At 43.5% G+C, this 12,500-nt stretch overlaps 1 protein-coding gene across 1 annotated transcript in view; it reads left to right on the top strand.

Moving 5' to 3' along the window:
- LOC134452631 (neural cell adhesion molecule 1-like) overlaps window positions 1-12,500 on the top strand; it is a 325,966-nt gene that overhangs the window by 241,300 nt on the left and 72,166 nt on the right. Inside the window, exon 8 of the mRNA XM_063203118.1 lies at window positions 642-784. Coding sequence (XP_063059188.1) covers window positions 642-784 — 143 coding nt within the window. The remainder of the gene's footprint in view (window positions 1-641; window positions 785-12,500) is intronic.

Here is a 12,500-nt window from a genome sequence, read left to right as displayed (position 1 = left end):
GCATTGGCAAGAAATAAATAATGAAGGAAAAATTGCACCACCACTTTAAATCTCGCTCTGGCGCCCTTTCCCCTCAATTTATACAGCGTTATAGGCCTATTGTTTTAGTTTTACTGAGTTACATGTACATAATTCTCATGTGCAGTCCATCATTCTGTGCTTGAGCCCATTCATTGCTGAAAAAGATGAACTACATATCACTACATAACGACACTGCGATTAAATGTACAGTCTTAAATGTCAGCTTTAGACACAGTCATTATTATTTTGGTAGCAATATGTTTTTTTTCCAAGGCTCTGCATGAAAGTGTTACCCTGCGGCAGTGGTGGTGCTGTGTGTGTGTGTGTGTGTGTGTGTGTGTGTGTGTGTGTGTATGTATGTGTGTGTATGTGTGTGTGTGTGTGTGTGTGTGTGTGTGTGTGTGTGTGTGTGTGTGTGTGTGTGTGTGTGTGTGTGTGTGTGTGTGTGTGTGCGTGCGTGCGTGTGTGTATGCGTGCGTGTGTGTATGCGTGCATGTGTGTGTGTTAATGAAAATCATGGTGCGTGCGTGTGTGCGTGCATGCGTGTGTGTATGTATGTGCATGTGTATGTTAGTGTGTATGTTAATGAACATGGTGGTGTGTTTCCTGTCACGGTGCAGTCCAGCCCAAGATCACCTTCCTGGAGAACCAGTCGGCGACGGAGTTCGACCCCCAGGTCATGCTGACGTGCGAGGCCACAGGAGACCCCACACCCTCCATCGTCTGGAGCTTCGGACGCCGCGTCTTCGAGGAGGGAGATCAGGTACTGTTCGTTGTATTATACGGGGTCTACTGACGTTTCAAATGAAGCCTCCCAATGGAGATGAGCCCGTCGAAGGGCATTTTTTCTCCAAACTACATCATAACAATATTATTATGACAATGCAGAGAGTATTAAGTAACAGATTAGAACTTGGTCATTTCCATTTTGATGTCAATAACGTTATAAAAGAGACTCTGCGCTAAGGCATTAAGAAAACAAACATTTATTTTGGAGATGTACTGTAGTAGTAATCTTCAGTAGCACAGTAACTAGGCCACATGGAAATGTTTCGATTTAATATATGAACCCCTTGGTGTTCATTTTACTAGTTTCCTTCCAGTTTCTTTCTCGGATGTTCTGGGCTGCTTTTCGCACCCTCTCCCCCTGTCTCTTATTGCGTGACCTTGTATGCAGCTGAAGGTCAAGGAGAGGTCGCTTGAGAGGTCATGGGGAGAGTTTACATGTAGGGAGCTACAGATGTATTTCCATGCTACAGTATTTGTTACTTTACATTTTCACCTGTTATGTGTTTATCTGTTTCTGTATGTCTATCTGTATTGTTGCCGGTTCTATATCAGCCATACACAAGCCACCATGCACACATAATAGGCACACATGCATGCACAGACACGCACACACGAACAAATACTGAAGTACATACACATACAGGCTGACAGACACATATACTACAGGGAGGCAGGCAGACACATACACACACATACACACACACACACACACACACACAGACACACACACACACACACACACACACACACACACACACACACACACACACACACACACACACACACACACACACACACACACACACACACACACACACACACACACACACACACACTCCTCTCTTTTCAGTATGCAGCAGTGGGCCTCTGTGCTCTGCTGTTGTGTTCTGTGCTGTGTGCTGTGATGTGCTGTGCTGTGCGGGTCTCTGAGTGACAGCTCCGCTGATAGCTCTGTGATGGATTGCTCTTCCCTTGTGCTCCTCTTCAGTCCTGTCTAAGCGGAGGGTGCTGAGGGCACAGCTCTCATTCCTCTCTGTTGTGTCCAGGGGTGCTGAGGTGATGGTTTCATTCCCGCCCGTCTGTCTGGGCGGAAGGTGCTGAAGTGATTTGGTGCTCTGCTCTCCACTTGGGTCATTTGGGAAGCCGGATGTGGTGAGGAGAGAAGGGTCAGGACAGGAGCGGTTATCGTTTCTTCTTGCTGACAAACATAAGAGCACGGTCCATGAGTCTTTTTTATTTTGCTGTGAGACAGAGCAGAAATAAAAGTAGAGCAGGAAATCTCCAGCACCTGCTGCTGTAGGAAATAATTGAGTAAAATGAAATGGAATAAAAATCAAATTCATTAGATTTGGTGCAAATGTGCACATTTGTTGCATTAATACCTGTCTCATAATGTGAAATAAATTACACCTTGCGGTACATGCTATTTTCCAACATGTACATTATCTTAGTATTAGCATGTCTCATCTCTGGATAACATTAACATATTAGGATGTGTTTGATTCATTGACGAGATCTTTTGTGAACTGTAAGCTAAATGTGAAATATTTCAAAGCAGGTGCAGATTCTGTGAAACGTCCTTTGTGAAACCTGCACTGACATACGCTCCTAGATATACATGACATGAGCTTGCCAGCACACTGGGTTCTGATATGCTATGCATCTGGACCAGCAGTTCTTGATCTACAGTAGTACTCTACCAGTTTCATGAGTGCCCTCAATGAACATTTTGTACTTTTCATGCCATTTGATTTTATGTTGCTTCATTATTTCCATATACAGTAGAAGGTGTTAGAGATTCAATACAGCACCAAGTCTCTCCGTCACATGCCCTCCCCCACGTCCCTACAGCCCACCAAGTGACCATTCTAATGCTAACGACGCTTCACGCTTCGACTCTCCGAAAAGCAAGAAACGCATTCAGTTAGCATTTAGTGCAATTAGCACCAGTGTCAGAGACGCATTATACACGGGGATGCTTATTTAGCTGAAGCGCGAGGCTTTGGGATTGGAAAATGGGCCGTCTGAATACCAGTCTGCTCATGCCCGCTGCGCTGTGTGAACACATATTTCCAATGCCAGAGCCCATTTTACTGCCAGCTGATTTCCCGTACCCATGCCTTTTCTGCACAAGCAAACCTAATGGAAGCAGATTTGCATATGAAGCCGCTGTGTGTGTGTGCATGTGTGTGTGTGTGTGTGTGTGTGTGTGTGTGTGTGTGTGTGTGTGTGTGTGTGTGTGTGTGTGTGTGTGTGTGTGTGTGTGTGTGTGTGTGTGTGCATTCACCTGCAGAGAATCAAACATTCTGGAAGATTTACCACATCCAGGCCTCAGGAAATGAAATGTGTGTGTGTGTGTGTGTGTGTGTGTGTGTGTGTGTGTGTGTGTGTGTGTGTGTGTGTGTGTGTGTGTGTGTGTGTGTGTGTGTGTGTGTGTGTGTGTGTGTGTGTGTGTGTGTGTGCTGTCAGAGTAGGCTGAATTGATTCCTAGCTGCATTTTTAAAGGCATATGCATATCTTTCTGACGTGGGTGTTAAATTGGTTCAAAACAAATCCTGCCTGTAGCCATTAGCGACAGAGAGTCATCAGTCTGTGTGTGTGTGTGTGTGTGTGTGTGTGTGTGTGTGTGTGTGTGTGTGTGTGTGTGTGTGTGTGTGTGTGTGTGTGTGTGTGTGTGTGTGTCTGTGTGTGCGTGCGTGCGTGCGTGCGTGCGTGCGTGCGTGCGTGCGTGCGTGCGTGCGTGCGTGCGTGCGTGCGTGCGTGTGTGTGTGTGGAGCAGAGTTAACACTGTACAGCGCTATATCTCAATACAATGTGCCTTGTGTCAGTAAAGGGTTCTAAAGCTACTCCTGCTACCATTTAAGTGCAGCTGCGTTTGTGTGTGCGTACGTGTCTTTGTGTGTGTTTGTGTCTGTGTGTGTGTGTGTGTGTGTGCGTGTGTGTGCGTGTGTGCGTGTATGTGTGTGTGTCTGTTTGTCTGTGTGTGTGTGTTTGTGAGTGCATTTGTGTGTGTGCGTGTGTGTGTGTGTGTGTGTGTGTGTGTGTGTGTGTGTGTGTGTGTGTGTGTGTGTGTGTGTGTGTGTGTGTGTGTGTGTGTGTGTGTGTGTGTGTGTGTGTGTCTTTGTCTGTGTGTGTGTGTTTGTGAGTGCATTTGTGTGTGTGCGTGTGTTTGTGTGTGTGTGACTGTGTGTGTGTGTGTGTGTGTGTGTGTGTGTGTGTGTGTGTGTGTGTGTGTGTGTGTGTGTGTGTGTGTGTGTGTGTGTGTGTGTGTGCACGTGCATGCGTGCGTGCGTGCGTGCGTGTGTGTGTTTGGGTGGCCATAAGAGCTTCCAGACCCATTAAATGGTCTGCGCTCCACTAACAGTACTGAGATGTCCTCTAATCTACTGGCATCGTTAAAGGCTCTTCCATAGTACACTTGCTTTCTCTTATCATTCTCTTAATTTCACACACACACACACACACACACACACACACACACACACACACACACACACACACACACACACACACACACACACACACACACACACACACACACACACACACACACACACACACACACACACACACACAGACTGGTCCCTCTCCTCAGTCAGACCTTTTTCCCTCACTCTCTGTGAACTTTCATAGCTGCTAGCGGCGCTCTCATAAAAGACAGAGGCAGTGCTGCTTTTATTGACGCCATTAAATATGAATAGATTCTGAATGTGTGAGTCCATCCTTGGGCAATGGAGTGGAGCAGAGTCTGGACCCTGTCTGTCAGCTAGATGTCTGCAGCTGCTGCAGGTCTTAGCCAAAACTAGGTCTTCGCAGCTAACCTCACAGAAAGAATGCTGTTTTTATCAACATGAAATGAGAATCCTTTCACGTGTGCTAGAAGCTCAGGATGGCATGTTACCAATATGTCTTATTCAAGCTCCTTGTTGACACCTTCAGGACCATCTGAAATAGAGAAGGGGTTTGCTTGTAAAATGTAATAGAAAAGATGGCTGGTAGCTGCAAGATCTTCAGATACTATGTCAGGTGGTCTTGCATGAAGGGGGTCAGTCCAATTCAGTAAAAATGATAGTGAGGTAAATAAAACGTAATTTGTTTTAAAGTTAGTATTTTAAATGTTCCTTCCTCTTTGCTTAAAGGGACACTGTGCAGGAAATGGTCAAAAAAGGTACTGCAACTATGCTGCTTATTGAAATTGGACTGCCTATTGCCAAATTTGATCTTTACATGGAAGTTTACTAAGTATTAAACAAATATTTTCTAGTATGGTCCAAGTACAGTCATTTTTGCAGCTAAAAATGGCTATTTTTGGAAATTCAAAATGGCGGACCATGGAGAAGATCCTCCTTTTCATGTATGAAAAGTGCAATTTTTCCAGTCATAATGAATACTTAGAATTTGATGCTGGTATTCATGAAAAAAGTAACATTAGTGAATGGGCAGCATGAATTCTGTAAATAAACAACTAAAAATCTCACACAGTGTTCCTTTAATATTTGGAGTTGCTTGGATTAATCATTTTTGCTGAAATTAAAAATAGCCCTTTCGTGTACACGGGATCACTGGTGACCTCATTAAGTTCATTTTTGCTGTAGAACCTTAGCTACATCATAAAAAACATTGCTATGACATTGTTGAAAGCCTTAACACTAGAACTACCACGGAGGGGTCAATTGACCTTTTTACCTAAAAGCCCCACAAGAGGGTCATTTGACCCTTTGGACCCCCTGTGGACACTCCTTTTGTTGTGGAAATGTGACTGTTAGCAGCTCACAGCTGTCACTTGAGACACAGAGTGTGTGTGTGTGTGTGTGTGTGTGTGTGTGTGTGTGTGTGTGTGTGTGTGTGTGTGTGTGTGTGTGTGTGTGTGTGTGTGTGTGTGTGTGTGTGTGTGTGTGTGTGTGTGTGTGTGTGTGTGTGTGTGTGTGTGGATCATTTCCAATGCCTGTTGAGTGCTGTATCTCTGCATCTCCGTTCCATGGAGGGGAGCTTCTTTCACCACAAAATTCTTGAGGGAAGTGAAGCAGTAGTCCACATGCACTGGTATTTATCCATCTAACAATTGCCATGTTACATTCACATGAGTCGTTATGGTCACATGGCATGGGAGATTCACACGTTACAGTTTTTCTCGATTGGTTTGGCTAATTTCTCGAAACTGAGATGACATTCTCAAAACAACACGGACAAATCCCCAAACCAACTTGCAATTTCCCAAAACAGAATGGCATTTTTCATTGCTTTCATCAGATATCAAATGCTTTGTACATGTCTCAAATGTTTAGTACATCTCTGCAGATGGATATGTACAAATACCCTTCAGTTGACACATTCAGCATACATTTAGCACATTTTCCAAATAAATAGACCTTGCTTATCTAAACGAATTAGACAATTCTCAGTCTAATGGTTGCCCTCTCCAAAACACGTCAGCATTATTTAATTGTGTAAGTCATCATATGCAAAGTGGTCTACGCAATTCCCAAAACAGTCAAGGACATCATATTTTAAGAATTTCATTACATAGTAAATTCATGACAGTGTTCAACAGGTCAGATGGTATTGTAACTTTACTAGTTAGTAGAAAATAATTTTACAACCGTGTATACTACAGTTTCCTCTGTTATTTGGCTAATTTCATGACACTTTTTCAAACGACATTCTGTTTTGAACAATTGCTAGTTGCTTTGGCATTTGTCCATGTTATTTTGAGAATGTTATCTCTGTTTTGAGAAATGAGCAAAACCTATGAGAAACCTGTGATTATATGGGCATTACTTTCTGTATATGAATTTACAGTAAAGAAAGTTACTGATAAATGTCCTTGGTAAATTATCCGTGTTGTCAAACTTCAATGGTTTCTCTCACTTTTTCATTTTTAAACATAGTCAAAATATGTTAGCTGAACGTAGATAAAACACCTAACCATTTTGACTGGCAGTGCTTACACAATGGCAAAGGGACAATGTATTTTGGGGGTACTGATGATATATGTGGGGAAGAAATTTAGTTTTGACACATGGGTAAACTGTTTTTGGGGTGATATGAGCGAGTGATGAGGATCCATGTAGTTATGCTGAACCATCCAGTTTATTTTGACAGAAGGACTAAATGAATGCAAATGCAATTGAGAAGGATCTATGCCATTTTGATGGTACTGACTATTTACTGTATATGTGAGACGGTTTTGTGCTGATGCAAGAATGAGGTGTTTTGGGAGGTATATGACATTTTGCTAGTTATCTGAACTGTTTTGCAGAAGTGTAAGAATGTTTGGCCAAATGACCCAATGGTTATAGGAATGTCATGTCAGTTTCAAGAAATGAGCCAAACCAATCGAGAAAAACTGTAATTCAACCATTATCTGGTTGCAGTCATATGATTCGTCATGATCACATGGGACATTCACACGTTCATTGATGACTTATATGAAGAAAATGTGCTGACATGTTTTCAGGACAACCATTACACTGAGAATCAACCAATTGGGATAGATCAGCAAGGTACATTCATTTGAAAATTTTACTAAATGTAAGTTGATTGTGCTAACTGTAGGATACTTGTACATAGCCATTTGCAAGGATGTACTAAATGATTGAGACATGTACAAAAGCATTTGAAATTTGATGAAAGCAATGATAAATGCCATTCTGTTGTGAGGAACTGCAAATTAGTTTTGGGATTTGTCCATGTTTTGAGAATGACATCTCAGTTTCTAGAAATGAGCCAAACCAATGGAGAAAAACTGTAACACACTCTCCGCCAAACTGTGCTATCTGTTTTTGCTGCTGATGTCTTCATGCAAGTTGCTATTTTCCTGTGGTGAATTTGGAGGCTGTCCGCCCTTGGGAAGAAGCTCTCTGTCCCTGTTTGTCTTGGCTGTTAGCACTGTAAGGTGTGACCCCCTCACCCCACACACGGCCCCTAACAGCCTCATTACCATAACAAAATGAGTGATTAGTGTATTAGGTAAAAGCCACCGGGTCAAATGACCCCTCTCTGGTACTTCTAGGTAGGCAGAAAAATCCTGGTAGTTCTAGTGTTAAGTAACAGTTTAACCCATTAAGACATGCTGTGATGAATTAGCTGTTACCAGAATAGCAATGACCAAGTCGTAGTGCATTACTCAAGGCCATGTTGTAGTATGGTAGTAAACCTTTCAATGGCTATTACAGCGTTCCACTGGTGGAACGGCATGTGTTGTGGAGCAGCATAACAGATGCAGACAGGGTCATTACCATTTTGTTTATGATGATGTTATGACATACAAGTAGGCCCTGCATGAAAGGGTTAATGAAGTTTAGTGCAGAGCCACTTTCAATATGGGTGACGTGAGCAGAGCAGTAAACTGAGTACATCGAGGGAAGGAACCCTTGACCTGTTGGTGGTGGTCAGTGTGTCTCCTGGGTCCTAGAGGGGTCAGGATGCTTGCTGTCAAATGCTGCGTTTATATTGCGTGCCTGTAAACATGGGGGAGAGAGAGAGACAGAGGGGGGGTGGGGGGGGCAGAGAGAAGTGTATGATAGAATCAAGGAGTGATACTGTGTTGTTGGAGATTGAGTGAGGAGAGATTGGAGTGAGGAGGGAAGGTTTGTGAACTTCAGGGCAGACAGGTCGAGGACAGAGTGTGATGGGAATAAAGAGGGAGAAAGTGAAGCAAATAAAACAGAAAAAAATAGGAAAAAAAGAGAACAGAAGATCATTGATTGAATACGGGATCAAAGAAAGAAAATGACTGTGTGACCAAAGGGGAAAGAGTAGAAGAAAGACAGAAAGAGAAAAAAAGAGGGCAGAAAGACAGAGCAACCTCAAAAAAGAAAGAAAAAGAAATAGAAGGGAGGGGAAGGGAAGGCAAGGCAAGGCAAGGCAAGGGGAGGAGGACTTTCGTGTAGAGAGGAGATCAGAGAGGGCTGGAGGGCTTGAGACCTAGTTTAGCCTGCATGACCACAGCAGACTGGAGCGGGGTCGATACCGGAATAATTACAGTAAATCAATGGAGCCACTGCCAAAGCGTCCACCCGCCTGCCCACCCGCCCAACACATAAAACAGCACAGGATCCACTTCCTGGCACTTCAGGACGTTCGGGGCGGAACATCCTGCCCAGTACCAGCCAATCAGACAGCCTTATGATTCGGGTGGGCGTGCAAACGGGACAATGACGGGACAATTTGAAATGTGAGTCTGCGGAAAGGGGTAATGTTTGCGACCAATACCAAAGACTTTGTGAGCCATAGAATATAGAAGGGTTTGTAAGAACCCAAAACGTAATAACTGCCCATAACGTAATAACTGCCCATAACGTAATAATTTGGGCGTAATAAAACCCATAACGTAATAACTTGCCCATAACGTAATAAAAATTCCTTACCCATAACGTAATAACGTTCTGCCCATAACGTAATAAGTTATTACGTTATGGGCATGTTATTACGTTTTGGGCCTTACACTAAAAAAAAGCTATAAAAGACAATATTACATTGCACTGAAGAGCTGAACAATAGACTTCTAGAACTACAGAGCAGTTGCTCGTTAAGAATAGAACGTTGAGAGAAAGTGACAGTTGAGATGGAACCCTATATTGGCTGCACCTGTTCTGGTTGACTGAATGGCAGTTAGTATGGTGCTCTAAGGCAGAGGGCAGAATCAGAAACAGTTTTTTTTGTCTTTAGCTTGATGTTGCTAAAAAACTAAAAGGAATTGGCACGTGTCCTGCTTACTGATTGGAGTCATAAGTGTGGTTACTCTAACAGTCTCTGAATGAAGTTTATAGGTTAAACGGTTCAGTCACAAATAGACCTCTTGTGGGACATGCGCTGACCTCTTGAAAAAGGCACTTCAAGCCTCAATGGGAAAACCAATGTAAAAGCCCTGTCGTTTTTACACACCTGCCATTTAAAAAGTAATGGGAGTTGGGAGATAAAACTTTGACAATTTGGAGACATCCCATAGAGCTCGCTAACAATGCGTCAACTAAACTTCTAGGTGAAAGTGTTGATGTTTTATGAACGAAAAAGCCTCCTACACTCGCGGAACCTTGGTTCATGAAGGTTCTACCATTGTTTTCAATGGGGACCCAAAATTGCACAAAATCGCCAAAAAGCGGAAAAACGACAAGAGACACGGACACGCTATAGCAGAACAAATGATCTCCAAGCCGAGCCGGTCGTTTTAGTGTTTGAACGGTGTCTCTATCTGGAAAGGCCTAGGAGGAGATCCATTTTCTATTTTTACCGCCCTGCACAAGAGAATAAAGCAAGCAAGCAAGCAAGCATAAACTTTACTTAGAGCAGGGTTTCCCAAACTGTGGTGCGTGCCTGAGCTGAATAGAGCAGGGTGGATATGTGTGTTTTTTATCCAGTATGAATGAACGTCAGGTAGTTTTAATTGGAAGGATCCATCTGAAGTGTAATTTTTAACTCACAGACTTGTCATGCAATAAGTTCTATTTTAATTATGGCAGAAAAAAAACATCAGATCGATTGGAAATCAGGATTACCCAAAATGTGCGGTGGTGCAACATTTGCTTAGGGGGTGCGCGAACCACATTGAAATGTGAAAGGGGGTGCGCGGGGAAAAAGGTTTGGTAACCACTGACTTAGAGATTACTTGCTCTGCAAGCCCACTTAAATATCCAGTCACTGTTATTTGCTGCAACAATAGAGGTCAGACGAAATATGAACAGTACAATAGTAAAGTGCATTGCAAATACTGAAGTCATCTGTGCGTTACTGGCAGTTATTACGTTATGGGCATCGTTATTACATTATCAACGCTTTTTTTTAGAGTAAGGCCCATAATGTAATAACCTGCCCATAACGTAATAACTTATTACGTTATGGGCAGAACGTTATTACGTTATGGGTAAGGAATTTTTATTACGTTATGGGCAAGTTATTACGTTATGGGTTTTATTACGCCCAAATTATTACGTTATGGGCAGTTATTACGTTATGGGCAGTTATTACGTTTTGGGTTCTTACAGGGTTTGAAAGTTATCTTGTGACTTTGGCCTTTCTCTCCACAATTTAAAGCAATGCATTCTAAGCCAGCCTTCTGCACCTTAAAATTCACCACACCATTGCATTAAGATCGCACTCTTATCCAGAGCATCCTGTGAATCAGGCATATGAACAATCCCCTCTAAACCAATGTGGAGCTGCATGCTTTGCTCAAGGGCACTTCAGCCATGGATGTGCGTGCATGAGAGTGCTATATAGTTATCTACACCTCCATCCACATTTCGCCTCCCCTGGCGTAGAGGCTAGGGCCCTTGAGTTCGTACCAATCCAACTCCCATACTATTACGCCACAGTTCCAGTGTTGCCATATTGGGTTGTTTCCCGCCCAAATGGGCTGCCAAGGATGGCTGTGTGCCGGTACAAATGGATAAAAAGTGCATTTGGGTGGGTTTTTTCTGCATATTTATGGCCATAGAAATCAATAGAATTTAGTTCAAATTGGGCAGGATTTAGTGCTTCCCAGTGGGTTTTGAGCATTTTCTGGGGCTAGAAATCAGTCTCATCTGGCAACGCTGTCAGCTACCCAGCAGCCTCCAACCACCCACACGGTACTTTCAGAGTACATTGGTGTTTGGGAGGGAAGTCCTACTGTACTCACTTAACCCACTCAATAATGCACTCCTCTGTATTGTATCCCTTTTTGTACACTCCAATGGGCTTCACTGTAAAGTGAGTGTGTGTATGGTTGGAGGGGGGGTGGGGACTCCGGTCCAAATTTAAACTCCACTGGACCTCCACCACAGCTTTAGCCACCCGTAACTAATGGTCACCTTGTAGGGGGCAGTATTGAGGAACAGAGACTTGAGCCCTATGTGCACATACAGTACATACGGTATGTAGCAGCACCTTTTCATTTGTACGTGTCAGCGGTCTTGTTTCAGTAACTGCAGTAGTAGCCGTGAACGGTGAGGAGAACTTGCTGTGCCCAGCATCTTTTTCACTATACTTGCACCTGACTGGCTTTTTCATTTGCACGGCAGCTCAGAGCCCTCCCATTGTTCCAACATCTGCAAACCTTTCCTTGGGGGGGGGTTGCTGGTGTCAGCACAGCAGACAGAGAGAGAGAGAGAGATGTTGTCATTCTATCATGGCAGAGTTGTCTTGACGAGTTGTCAATATGGTGTTGTCAAACAAGGAAACTATAAAGTGTGCCAGAGTCGGTTTTGATACATCTACTGGCCCCCAGCCATCCTGCACTGCATATAAACATTGCCTCTAATATTTCTTGACAATACATACTACATACACATACATGCGTGCACACACACATACACAAGCTTAGCAGACACACACACAAACACACACACACACACACACACACACACACGCACACGCACACGCACACACACACACACACACACACGAAGACCATTTATGATGTACTTTAAGATCCAATGCCAGTACATAATACTGGGCACTACATACAGTATAATGAACACATAGGCACACTTTTACAGTCAGCCTGCTGGCATCGTGACTGCTTATTGTATGAGAGTGTATACAGAGAGAGAGAGACAGACAGACAGATGTTCAGACACACGGACAGATGGACAGAGATAGAGAAAGAGAGAGACGGACAAACAGAGAGAGAGACGGACGGGCGGACAGACAGAGACACAGGCAGGCAGGCAGACAGGCAGAGCATAGCACTCTGGAGTGTATGGGTTCAT

The sequence above is a fragment of the Engraulis encrasicolus genome, chromosome 7 (assembly GCF_034702125.1).
Source record: "Engraulis encrasicolus isolate BLACKSEA-1 chromosome 7, IST_EnEncr_1.0, whole genome shotgun sequence".
Lineage (NCBI taxonomy): Eukaryota > Metazoa > Chordata > Actinopteri > Clupeiformes > Engraulidae > Engraulis > Engraulis encrasicolus.
This window is presented reverse-complemented; position numbering and strand designations above follow the sequence as displayed.